The sequence below is a fragment of the Coregonus lavaretus genome, assembly GCF_964263955.1.
Source record: "Coregonus lavaretus genome assembly, chromosome: 8".
Lineage (NCBI taxonomy): Eukaryota > Metazoa > Chordata > Actinopteri > Salmoniformes > Salmonidae > Coregonus > Coregonus lavaretus.
The window spans coordinates 10,688,061-10,702,024 of NC_139995.1; the positions used below are offsets into that span (position 1 = coordinate 10,688,061).

Sequence of the window (13,964 nt, forward strand, 5' to 3'; positions counted from 1 at the left end):
TGGGCAGGTCTGTCTCACTGTGCGTCCTGCCGTACAATCAGTGTTTGTCTGTGCATGACAATTCTCCCTTGGCGTTACAATCCCGTGTTAATGGGCATAATCAAAATCAAAATCCAACACCATGTAAGTTCCCTGTAGCTCAGTTGGTAGAGCATGGCGCTTGCAACGCCAGGGTTGTGGGTTCGTTTCCCACGGGGGGCCAGTATGAAAATGTATGCACTCACCAACTGTATGTCGCTCTGGATAAGAGCGTCTGCTAAATGACTAAAATGTTAATGTAAATTACAAACTCAGTTACACAAATCTCACAAAACTCTGTTTTGGAATATACTGACTTTATGACCAAAATTATCCTACTTAGACTTTTTAGTCGATTTTGGCTCTGGGATAAATGTTTCTGACTCGTATCGATGCCACATAGGCCGTTTTCAATGAGAGAAGTTGATTATTGCGCTCAGTTGCCCTTTCTTGTGCTCAGTTGCCCTTTAAAGGATCTATATCTAATACATGTTAATGGATGGTATAATATTAGCTAACGTAATATTATACAAGTATGAACAAAAAGCACTACCTCTTCCATCACTCCTCAGACTACTGCAGTGTCTACTCCCACATTCTGTACAAGCACAGCCACTGGTCCACTGAGATGGTCAGAATATGAAGTCATGCTTTATAAAGACATTATCGTTAGGGATAGGCCAGTAATGAAAACACTCAATCCCAGTCTCAGTCTCAGTCCTGCAGCTTCCCTAAGCTCTACCCACTCGGCACAGATGTCAGTTCAACGTCTAGTTTTGATTCACATTTGGTTGAGTTGTCTTACTAATGTGAATTCAACGTGAAATCAACAAAACATTTCACCATGCCATTGGTTAAAGTTGGGTGAAAGAAAGATGAAATTCCCTTACATTGCTGACTTTTTTTCAAATCCAATCAGTTTTCCACATTGATTCAACGTCTTCACATTGAATGTTTTTTTTATTGAAATGACATGGAAACAACATTGATTCAACCACTTTTTGCCCAGTGGGTATGTGCTCCGCTCTTATGATTTGTACATAAATCGTAACGTTACTATCTCCCATGACAAAATGAAACAATGTCTGCCACTCTGATATGCTCCCAACACTGATTTATCTGAGACACACCTCAGTTGGGTGTTTTTTCTGTCCAGCACCTGAACCAGGGTGATGCAAATATATATTTCTTATAGATGTATGATCTCCCCATACTTTCTCTACCCCTATTCCCCTCAGGACCATCAATGCTGGGAAGAGCATGCTGAATGAGGACCAGGCGTCCTGTGAGCTGCTGTACGTGAAGAAGCTGAGCAACAAAAAACAGCGCAACTCCACACTGCTGGAAGACAATGGGGTGAGACTACCGGAATCATAGAATTATGAGAATCAGTTCTAGTAATTATAATTATATAAGTAGAACACTGGTAAGGCCCGTTGACTGGGTCTACAGCACAACAATAGGAGAGAGGGCAAAGGATACCAGCCTGGTCTCATAGACTAGACGTAACATAGTAAACGTAAATCCGGGCCTCTCAAATTAGTATGATATGTTACATTTGGTATGGTTACATAAGACAGATGGTTACTTAATGCAAAAAACAAAAGTAGGGTGGTTGGTCGGGGTGGATGGATTGGCGTGTAACGCGAACGTCTAGCGACCCAAAGGTTTCGAGTTCGAATCAACTCATGGACAACTTTAGCATTTTAGGTATCCAGCAACTTTTCAACTACTTACTACTTTCATCTACTTTGCAACTACTTAGCATGTTAGCTAACCCTTCCCCTAACCCTAACCTTTCCACTAACCCTAACCCAAAGGTTTCGAGTTCGAATCAACTCATGGACAACTTTAGCATTTTAGGTATCCAGCAACTTTTCAACTACTTACTACTTTCATCTACTTTGCAACTACTTAGCATGTTAGCTAACCCTTCCCCTAACCCTAACCTTTCCACTAACCCTAACCCTTTTCACCCAATATCTCTAACGGTTGCCCCAGAGTGAGTTTTCTTATGCGTGTGATGTCAGAATGCACTCAGTGTTCTATGTGATTGTTACACAACAGGACAGTTAACCTGCACTGCCCTCAAACTAAGGCATGCTGCCTGCTAATGATCTATAGGCTGTGTTTCAAATTGTCAATTTCAAATTATTTTCAAACAACTTTTGTTTTCTAACAACAGTTTGAATTGAGGTGGGTTCCGCCTCCTCATTAATTCACATAGAAGTAGCCCATTTCACTGTTGACGACAATTTATGTTTGAGGCATCACTGAGCCAGACAAACTTCTCTCTTCGACGAGAGATGAAGTATGCAGACATTTGCGCATCGCCAGTCAGAATAGAACTTCAACACAGTTTTCCCCCTGGCACATTTTCCGGCTAGCGCGCATTGCCGTCATTGTGGTTTTCCTTACTAATAATAACTTGGGACGTGTATTCCTGTCAAATTAAGTGCCTTATTATGTTAGCATTATAGTTTCTGTATATCGTGTTGTTGTTTCTACTGTAGCACACCGTATGTATGTATGGAGCATAATGTATTTACTGTTTTATTCACGTTTTCAAATACTGGTGACAAATCATGTAATCCGATTCTTGCATAGATTGTAATGGACACAAGATGTGTGTAAAATACTTTTTTGAAGGTTGTACTGATTATGATGAGCTAATGCTAAGCTAATTGCCAGCTATGTGTGGCGCCATGTTTGTTGACATCATACAACGCATTCTGTTTGTCACGTAAATGCCTGTCAGACCAAAGATGTTATAACAAAACGAGGTGAAGGGATGGTTCACTCGTCTTTCGAGTAAACTTCCAGAAGTGAATGATAGAAGTGAATGATGGTAGATGACACACACCCTTCAACATGCATACTGCAAACAGACCAAACTCATCTTGTAACCTCTTATCTTTGGTTAACACGAAAAAAACTAAAATGGCAGCACGCACAAACTACCCATCATCGGATTACTTTAGATTTATAGAAAGTGTTTTATTCAATTATTTAATTCACTGGTGAGCTCACCCGTGATGTGATGAATTGTAAATAGTAATTGCTATTATCTAATTCATATTATGGTTTCTGTCAGCCGAGAGTTCTAAATAAGTGTTCTAATCACACCGGTTTGAGCGTACGCTGCAGTGACCACTGTAGAATGATCACACCCGTGTGTTTGCACGTGTCAAAGGGTTAACCTAACTCCTAAACTTAACCTTAACCCTAATCCCTAGTCTAACTAACGTTATCCAGCTAGCTAACGTTAGCCACCTAGCTAGCATTTGTAACATATGTTTTGCAAATTCATAACATATAATACGAATTGTAATTTGTAACAAATTGTACGAAATGGGTGATGGAAATCCCAAAATTAATACATACCATACTAAATGGCGTGTCACGGATTTATGTACAGAATAATACAAAATGCTCTGAGACCAGGTTGAGCATAGGCACATCCTGGTCCAATGTTTGTTTTGTTATAGACTACTGCCCTCATTGTTAAGGTGGGACCTTTGGTGACACACTGCACTGCAGCAAGGTTTTCACAGGTCTCTCTCTCTAATAAAACCATGTCTGTTTAAATGTCTCCAATCTCAACTTTGAAGCACCAGACATCACTGGGTAGCTGGGGATACATTTTTTCTCCTGACAAAGCAAAGACAATTTCATTAAGACATTGACCATTGTGCGCTGCTGTATTTAGAAACAGCTTTCTGTGGGTCCGTAAACCAAAAACCCACTCACTCACTCAGAGATGGCCCCATAATCTCTCAAATGTATTTACACAGCAGTCTATAGTATATAGTACTGTGTCTGTGTTGTGTCGGGTCAATCCCTCCCATCCTTCTGGTGGCCTCGCAACCCCCTCCCCTCCTCTATTCTCCATGTTTACCCTCTGTCCCTCCTGTTAATTAATTACATAATCTCTTCTGTGCCCCTCCTCCACTCTAGTCTAGTAAGAGGTAAACAGATGCCCCATACTGCTATCCATTCTGTGGATTGGGCTCTTACAGTAGATATGCTCTAACCGTCTGACGGGACACTACTACTATACTAAACACTTTTACTTCTTGGCATAGATGTAAAGGAAGACAGTATAGGTGAGAAGTAAGATTCACTGGTTGGGTGGAAATCTTGTTAGTGGGATTTACTGGCATGATGAAATCCTGTGGAAGTGAATGAAATCAAGTGGAATATTCACTGTGTCTTAATCCAGCTTTAGGATGTTTCTCTGTGGCACAGTAACTGCTGGCATTGAGCACATATTTACAGTGATAATGTCATAAAGTAAGAAGTATCAGTGGAGATTTTAGCATGCAAATCTTGGTGGGGCAAACTCAAAAACAATTGTTTAGATGCATGCCAGCAAAGCCACTACGCAACACAACACAACACTAAACAATACATTAATTGCACTATAACGGGTACAAACGGTGCCCACAAACTGTTAGGGCCTACCTAAAGCTGTCCCAACAGCAGAGCTTTCTTTTCAGCACCATGGAGTGAATCCTTAACACCGCTACACCTGGCTATCAGCAGAGCCTTGTCTGGCAGCAAAACAGTTAATTCAGCCTCATTTACTGCCTTTAAAAAAAAAAAAAAACATAGCTGATATGGCTGACTTGCTTAAACAAATGTGGTTTCTACTGACAATTGAGATGTACAAACTAGAGGCAATCCGTAATTTCGATGAAGATATTAATTAGCGAGTGAGGATGGACGTAGTCAATATAACTATTTGTTCAGCACTTTTGAAATGTACAGCGACAGAATTCAGAACATGGGCCGTTCTTACAGTATTCTCCCTGTACACCAAGTCAGAACCGTAGGATAAATAAAGGGGGCATATAAGCAGACAATGAAAGTTCTTATAATATTCAATGATTACATTTCTCTACTACAGGCTATAGGCTACATGTCAGAACAGTAGGCTAAATTATGAGGGAGAAAGGGACCAGATTATTAGGGTGACTACTAACACTTTACTACACAACATACAATTAGTATTACTTTCTTAGCAACAGTATACATATCTCCCTGGCATATTACATCATTTATGCAGCAAGACATTTTTGGACTCACCTTGTTGTGCTGTGCTAACTTGAACAGGAAGGTGGCGTGGCGGTCCTTCTTGTGGGCAAATTTGGTCTGGTATTTTCTGGATTTATGGTGCTTTCAAGACAACTGGGAACTGAAAAAAAAATGGTTGAATCATGACGTCAGTGATCTTCAGGTCGGAGCTCTAGAAAAAGAGGCCAGAGTTCCCAACTTGGAATTCTGAGTTGGATGACAGTTCAAAACGTATTTTCCCAGTCAGAGCTAATTTATTCTGAGTTCCCAGTTGTCTTCAACTCACTGAAGTCTGAGATTTCCCAGTTCCGAGTTTCCAGTTGTTTTGAACGTGGCAGAAGTCATGCTGGATTGACAGCATGGCCAATGTATTCAACCTTTTCTGGCCCATGGTGTTGCATGTGAATGTTTATCCTTTTAAGCTTGGAAAATAGACCCTTAAACCCAGACTTGGACCACACACCCACTCCACTGAATAGCAGGCTAGTGATTGCTTTGCAACACTTGCAGTTAGCCACTGATTCCTTCCAAACCACTCATTGTTGAATTTGCAATTTCCAACTTGTTGTGTAATGTTTATGTCCAATGGCTGATGAGCACCGATACGTTTTATCTATAATTTATCTTGATATGACAAGTATTGAAAAGGATTTGCCAGTAGATTGTCGACTTGATTCATGATGATGACTGCTTGTCTAGCTTGCTAACTAAGATTTTGAAAGTATGATGTTGACATGATCAGTCCAATCAAAGCTACGGTAGATATAACGTGATTTGACGTCATTTTATCTGTGGCCAATGGCCTTGAGCCTTCTTGGATGGGCACTTCTAATGTAACTTTATGGCAGCACCCAAGGGGCTTGAATTTTCTAGCTCTCCCTGTAGATTTTGCGTTGACGTAGTGTCCCCATGAGTGACAGAACACTGAGCCAATCACGGCGCAACTAGAAAATATTACCAACCCCTATGGTTCGTATTTTCTGCTGGCTGCCCCACCACCACAGAAAGCACTGAGCTAGGTTGAGACACCTGCATTTTGAAGCTGCCTTACTCAAGAAAGCAAAAAAGAGACCATGTTTGTATGTGGCTTTATTAAATCAATGATCTTTATTTTATTTTTTTACATTGTTTGCAAACTGATATGTGACACGTATTAATGCCAAAATAACATGCAAAACACACATACATATACATATATATATACACAGTGCATTAGGAAAGTATTCAGACCCCTTGACCTTTTCCACATTTTGTTACGTTACAACCTTATTCTAAAAATGATTGAATAAATTTTTCCCTCATCAATCTACACACAATACCCTATAATGACAGAACGAAACAGGTTTTTTGACATTTTTGTTAATTTATTAAAAATAAAACAACAGAAATACCTTATTTATGTAAGTATTCAGACCCTTTGCTATGAGACTCGAAATTAAGCTCAGGTGCATCCTGTTTCCATTGATCATCCTTGATGTTTCTACATCTTGGAGTCCACCTGTGGTAAATTAAATTGATTGGACATGATTTGGAACGCACACACCTGGCTATATAAGGTCCCACAGTTGACAGTGCACGTCAGAGCAAAAACCAAGCCATAAGGTCGTAGAGCTCCGAGACAGGATTGTGTTGAGGCACACATCTGGGGAAGGGTACCAAAAAAGGTCTGCAGCATTGAAGGTCCCCAAGAACACAGTGGCCTCCATCATTCTTAAATGGAAGAAGTTTGGAACCACCAAGACTCTTCCTAGAGCTGGCCACCTGGCCAAACTGAGCAATCGGGGGAGAAGGGCCTTGGTCAGGGAGGTGACCAAGAACCCGATGGTCAGTCTGACAGAGCTCCAGAGTTCCTCTGTGGAGATGGGAGAACCTTCCAGAAGGACAACCATCTCTGCAGCACTCCACCAATCAGGCCTTTTGATAGAGTCCAGTCCTCAGTAAAAAGCACATGACATCCAGCTTGGAGTTTGCCAAAAGTCCCCTAAAGGACTCTCAGACCATGAGAAACAAGATTCTCTGGTCTGATGAAACCAATATTGAACGCTTTGGCCTGAATGTCAAGTGTCACGTCTGGAGGAAACCTGCCACCATCCCTACGGTGAAGCATGGTGGTGGCAGCATCATGCTGTGGGGATGTTTTTCAGCAGCAGGGACTGGAAGAACAGTCAGGATCGAGGCAAAGATGAAAGTAGAAAAGTACAGAGAGATCCTTGATGAAAACCTACTCCAGATCGCTCAGGACCTCAGACTGGGGCAAAGGTTCACCTTCCAACAGGACAACGACCCAAAGCACACAGCCAAGACAAAGCAGGTCTCTGAATGTCCTTGAGTGGCCCAGCCAGAGCCCGTACTAGAACCTGATCGAACATCTCTGGAGAGACCGGAAAATAGCTGTGCTGCGATGCTCCCCATCCAACCTGACAGAGCTTGAGAAGATCTGCAGAGAAGAATGGGAGAAACTCCCCAAATACAGGTGTGCCAAGCTTGTAGCGTCATACCCAAGAAGACTCAAGGCTGTAACCGCTGCCAAAGGTGCTTCAACAAAGTACTAAGTAAAGGGTCTGAATACTTATGTAATTGTGATTTTTTTTTTGCTTTGTCATTATGGGGTATTGTGTGTAGATTGAGGAAAAAAATAATATTTAATCAATTTTAGAATATCCGTTCACCTACTCTGTCTCACAAAGACACGGCGGTTGGAACTAAAATTCTCAAATTTGGACTCATCAGACCAAAGGACAGATTTCCACCGGTCAAATGACCATTGCTGGTGTTTCTTGGCCCAAGCAAGTATTTTATTCTTATTGGTGTCCTTTAGTCGTGGATTCTTTGCATCAATTCGACCATGAAGGCCTGATTCACGCAGTCTCCTCTGAACAGTTGATGTTGAGATGTGTCGGTTACTTGAACTCTGTGAAGCATTTATTTGGGCTGCAATCTGAGGTGCAGTTAAATTATCGTCTGTGGCGGAGGTAACTCTGGGTCTTCCTTTCCAGGCTCGGTCCTCATGAGAGCCAGTTTAATCATAGCGCTTGATGGTTTTTGTGACTGCACTTGAAGAAACTTTCCAAGTTCTTGATATGTTCCGGATTGATTGACCTTCATGTCTTAAAGTAATGATGGACTGTTGTTTCTCTTTGCTTATTTGAGCTGTTCTTGCCATAATATGGACTTGGTCTTTTACCAAATAGGGCTATCTTCTGTATACCACCCCTACCTTGTTACAACACAACTGATTGGCTCAAACGCATTAAGAAGGAAAGAAATTCCACAAATTAACTTTAACAAGGCACACCTGTTAATTGAAATGCATTCCGGTTGACTACCTCATGAAGCTGGTTGAGAGAACGCCAAGAGTGTGCAAAGCTGTCATCAAGGCAAAGGGTGGCTATTTGAAGAATCTCCAATATAAAATATATTTTGATTTGTTTAACACTTTTTTGGTTACTACATGATTCCATATGTGTTTTCATAGTTTTGATGTCTTCACTTTTATTCTACAATGTAGAAAATAGTAAAAAATAAAGAAAAACCCTTAAATGAGTAGGTGTGTCAACTTTTGACTGGTACTGTGTGTATATATATATATATATATATATATATGTATGAATGACATGTTGCCACTGAGAAGTACAGTTGAAGTCGGAAGTTTACATACACCTTAGCCAAATACATTTAAACTCAGTTTTTCACAATTCCTGACATTTAATCCTAGTAAAAATTCCCTGTTTTAGGTCAGTTAGGATCACCACTTTATTTTAAGAATGTGAAATGTCAGAATAATGGTAGAGAGAATTATTTATTTCAGCTTTTATTTATTTCATCACATTCCCAGTGGGTCAGGAGTTTACATAAACTCAATTAGTATTTGGTAGCATTGCCTTTAAATTGTTTAACTGGGGTCAAATGTTTCGGGTAGCCTTCCACAAGCTTACCACAATAAGTTGGGTGAATTTCTCCTGACAGAGCTGGTGTAACTGAGTCAGGTTTGTAGGCCTCCTTGTTTGCACACACTTTTTCAGTTCTGCCCACACATTTTCTATAGGATTGAGGTCAGGGCTTTGTGATGGCCACTCCAATACCTTGACTTTGTTGTCCTTAAGCCATTTTGCCACAACTTTGGAAGTATGCTTGGGGTCATTGTCCATTTGGAAGACCCATTTGCGACCAAGCTTTAACTTCCTGACTGATGTCTTGAGATGTTGCTTCCTCATGATGCCATCTATATTGTGAAGTGCACCAGTCCCACCTGCAGCAAAGCACCCCCACAGCATGATGCTGCCACCCACGTGCTTCACAGTTGGGATGGTGTTCTTCGGCTTGCAAGCCACCCCCTTTCTCCTCCAAACATAACGTTGGTCATTGGCCAAACAGTTCTATTTTTGTTTCATCAGACCAGAGGACATTTCTCCAAAAAGTACGATCTTTGTCCCCATGTGCAGTTGCAAACCGTAGTCTGGCTTTTTTATGGCGGTTTTGGAGCAGTGGCTTCTTCCTTGCTGAGCGGCCTTTCAGGTTATGTCGATATAGGACTTGTTTTACTGTGGATATAGATACTTTTGTACTGATTTCCTCCAGCATCTTCACAAGGTCTTTTGCTGTTGTTCTGGGATTGATTTGCACTTTTCGCACCAAAGTACGTTCATCTCTAGGAGACAGAACGCGTCTCCTTCCTGAGCGGTATGACGGCTGCATGGTCCTATGGTGTTTATACTTGCGTACTATTGTTTGTACAGATGAACGTGGTACCTTCAGGCGTTTGGAAATTGCTCCCAAGGATGAACCAGACTTGTGGAGGTCTAAACATTTTTTTCTGATGTCTTGGCTGATTTATTTTGATTTCCCCATGATGTCAAGCAAAGAGGCACTACGTTTTGAAGGTAGGCCTTGAAATACATCCACAGGTACACCTCCAATTGACTCAAATGATGTCAATTAGCCTATCAGAAGCTTTTAAAGCCATGACATCATTTTCTGGAATTTTCCAAGCTGTTTAAAGGCACAGTCAATTTAGTGTATGTAAACTTCTGACCCACTGGAATTGTGATATAGTGAATTATAAGTGAAATAATCTGTCTGTAAACAATTGTTGGAAACATGATTTGTGTCATGCACACAGTAGATGTCCTAACCGACTTGCCAAAACTATAGTTTGTTAACAAGAAATTAGTGGAGTGGTTGAAAAACGAGTTTTAATGACTCCAACTTAAGTAACTTCCGACTTCAACTGTATATCCATCCATTCTCTGACAGAAATGTCCTTTTAGGCATTCACTGAGTTTGTAATTCTCATTGTGATAAAATCTTGCAAGAGAGACCTGTTAAAGAGACCCATGGAAGGCTGAATCCCTGGCCAGGGTTGTATTTCTGGCTATTTCTCTCCTTTCTTACTGTCAGCCTGTGTATTGATATATTTAAATGCATGTTTGATATGATTTAATCTTGATTTGACTTAATTTGCTCAACCTTTTCCAGGATGGCACAGGGATCCCACTGCAGTACTGGGGCGTGTTCGACGGTCACGCAGGCTCAGGTTGTGCCATCATGGCATCTAAACTCCTCCATCGCCTCATCAGAGACAGACTGGGGGACATCGCCCACCTGCTGGAAAACCCCTCCGTGACGCCCCCTATCTGCCTGGCCAAGAACGGCAGCCCCTACCAGGTGGAGGTGAAGAAGGGGGCAAATTCCACCCAGGACCCAGAGGACCCTGACGCCATCACTGACCCCTCCATCCGCTTCCACACCGAGAAGACTGTCAGTCTGGAGAGTCTGATCATGGGCATCATAGAAAATGCCTTCAAACAGATGGTAAGACACAGGCGTATGCTAACGGCATATCGCCTTCATTTGTGAAATATCGTTCTACTCGTCTCAGTGAAGCCTGGGAGTCCAAGAGAACATTTTGTTTCCAGAATCAAATGCACAGATGATTTATTTTTTAGGCAGACTTTATCTCTCAGTAATTGCAAACATTTCATGTTAAGTATAACCTCCTCAAAGGGCTGCTGACTTCCTTCTATAGCCCAATGAGTGAATACCGTTTTGTTTCCGGTTGATTACAGGATGAACTGATAGAGAAAGAGAAGATGTCCTATACCATCTCTGGTGGATGTTGTGCCTTGGCTGCCATCCATTTAATGGGGAAGCTTTACGTTGCCAATGCAGGAGACAGCAGGTAGGTCAACTGCAGGTCAAACTCGAATAGCAGCAGATTGCCCATAATGACTAATGGATTACAGGCCTACTTGTTGTACACATTCAATTCAATGTATTCGATGCAGAGTTGAATGACTGAAAGAGAGGTTAAAGGAAGTGACACAACATGATGCCCATAACCTTTGATTCAAAGAAGCTGTTCCCGTTAGTCATGCTCAAAATAATCTCACACAGCAGTTCTTATGACCTCTGCTGGCCGCTCTTTGTACTGCAACACCATTCATCATGTACTGTAAACTCCTGGTAGGATATGCCCATAAGCACAAATCTAGGATCGTTATACTGTTTCCAAATCTTAACCTCAACCCTTAGGGGGGAACAAATCTAGACTGACTTTAGATCAGTGTCTTGGAGCGATAATCATCCTGTAACGTGCTGTGCTGACCCTCTTAACTCCACATTATCTGTCCCGTGTCCTCCTAATATGGGGTCACATTATGGTGTCTGTCTTTGTCTTTATGCAGTACATTGTCCCTCCCATATCAATAGAATCACTACTCATTCTACTTTGGTTCTTCCTCTGTTTCTACAGAGCCATCATCATCCGTAACGGTGAAGTCATCCCCATGTCCAATGAGTTCACGCCCGAGTCAGAGAGGCAGCGTCTGCAGTATCTGGTGAGGATGGGGTTGATGCATTTATTCATGATTTCCTTATTTAAAAAGAGATTTCACAAATAAATTAAAGTGTCAGATGTTTCCAGACTTTAGAGGTCTGAAAACATCGGACAAACTTTGATTTGAAAGTGTAATGTCCCTTTAACCAGGTGAGTCCCATCACCGTGAGATATGAATAGATTTTTCAAGGGTGCCTTGGCCAAGAGGAAGATGCACGGGGGAGGTATTGTTATTTAACATATGATTCAGACTACATCTTTATTCATTGACTGTCTGTTGGTCTAAATTAAGCTGGAGTGGGTAGCTGTGTGGGAGAGGGGTGGAACCCTCAGGGAGAGGAATGAAAAGTAGCAAGTTTGTGTTTCACAGTTATGTAATTTTCTACTGTCACTTTTCCTACTGCCATGACGCTTCCTTTAGGATATGTTTATTGCTCCATTTACACTAAAAAACATCTCATTCCAAAACCAATGGCATTAATATGGAGTTGGTCCCTCGTTTGCTGCTATAACAGCCTCCACTCTTCTGGGAAGGCTTTCCACTAGATGTTGGATCATTGCTGCGGGGACTTGCTTCCATTCAGCCACAAAAGCATTAGTGAGATCGGCACTGATGTTGGGCGATTAGGCCTGGCTCGCAGTCTGCGTTCCAATTCATACCAAAGGTGTTCGATGGGGTTGAGGTCAGGGCTCTGAGCAGGCCAGTCAAGTTCTTCCACACCAATCTCGACAAACCATTTCTGTATGGACCTCGCTTTGTGCACGGGGGCATTGACATGCTGAAACAGGAAAGGGCCTTCCCCAAACTGTTGCTACAAAGTTGGAAGCACAGAATCATCTAGAATGTCATTGTATGCTGTAGTGTTAAGATTTCCCTTCACTGGAACTAAGGGGCCTTGCCCAAACCATGGGAAATAGCCCCAGACCATTATTCCTCCTCCACCAAACTTTACAGTTGGCACTATGCATTCAGGCAGGTAGCGTTCTCCTGGCATCCGCCAAACCCAGATTCGTCCATCGGACTGCCAGATGGTGAAGCATAATTCATCACTCCAGAGAACACATTTCCACTGCCCCAGAGTCCAATGGCGGCGAGCTTTACACCACTCCTGCCAACGCTTGACATTGTGCATGTTGGTCTTAGGCTTGTGTGCGGCTGCTCGGCCATGGAAACCCATTTCATGAAGCTCCCGACTAACAGTTTTTGTGCTGATATTGCTTCGTTGCTTCCAGAGGCAGTTTGGAATTCAGTAGTGAGTGCTGCAACTGAGGACAGACGATTTGTACGCGCTACGCGCTTCAGCACTCTGCGGTCCCGTTCTGTGAGCTTGTGTAGCCTACAACTTCCTCGTTGAGCCAATGATTCTCCTAGACGTTTCCACTTCACAATAACATAACTTACAGTTGACCCGGGGCAGCTCTAGCAGGGCAGAAATTTGACGAACTGACTTGTTGGAAAGGTGGCATCCTATGATGGTGCCACGTTGAAAGTCACTGAGCTCTTCAGTAAGACCATTCTACTGCCAATGTTTTCCTATGGAGATTGCATGGCTGTTTGCTCGATTTTATACACCTGTCAGTAACGGGTGTGGCTGAAATAGACTAATCCACTAATTTGAAGGGGTGCCCACATACTTTGGTAAATATAGTGTATGAATTGTAAGAGCCATTTCGTCACAAGACAAGTCCATTTGACATGACACTTTGTCATGTATAGTTTTGTCAACATTAGCTCTGCTCTGTGTCCCTGCAGGGCTTCCTGAGATCGGAGCTGCTTGGGAATGAGTTCACACACTTGGAGTTCCCTCGCAGGATCCAGCACAAGGAGCTGGGCAAGAAGATGCTCTTCAGGGACCACACAATGAATGGCTGGTAAATGACAGCTGTTGTCTAACATATGCGGTTCATTGTATTTTTAATGGTCAGGGCCAGGAGTTTTTACAGACCACGTAATCTGACCAGGAAAACTCGCTGCCCTATAAAAGCCTCTATGACAGTGTACTGGATCAAGAGATAAAAAAAAAGTAGGCTATAT

The 13,964-nt window shown here is 42.1% G+C and overlaps 1 protein-coding gene across 1 annotated transcript in view; it reads left to right on the forward strand.

The window, feature by feature from the left end:
• The window catches only part of ppm1j (protein phosphatase, Mg2+/Mn2+ dependent, 1J), a 53,185-nt gene that overhangs the window by 34,458 nt on the left and 4,763 nt on the right, over positions 1 to 13,964 (forward strand). The window contains exons 2-6 of the mRNA XM_084167542.1: positions 1,257 to 1,374; positions 10,570 to 10,905; positions 11,160 to 11,272; positions 11,846 to 11,930; positions 13,683 to 13,801. Coding sequence (XP_084023668.1) covers positions 1,257 to 1,374; positions 10,570 to 10,905; positions 11,160 to 11,272; positions 11,846 to 11,930; positions 13,683 to 13,801 — 771 coding nt within the window. The remainder of the gene's footprint in view (positions 1 to 1,256; positions 1,375 to 10,569; positions 10,906 to 11,159; positions 11,273 to 11,845; positions 11,931 to 13,682; positions 13,802 to 13,964) is intronic.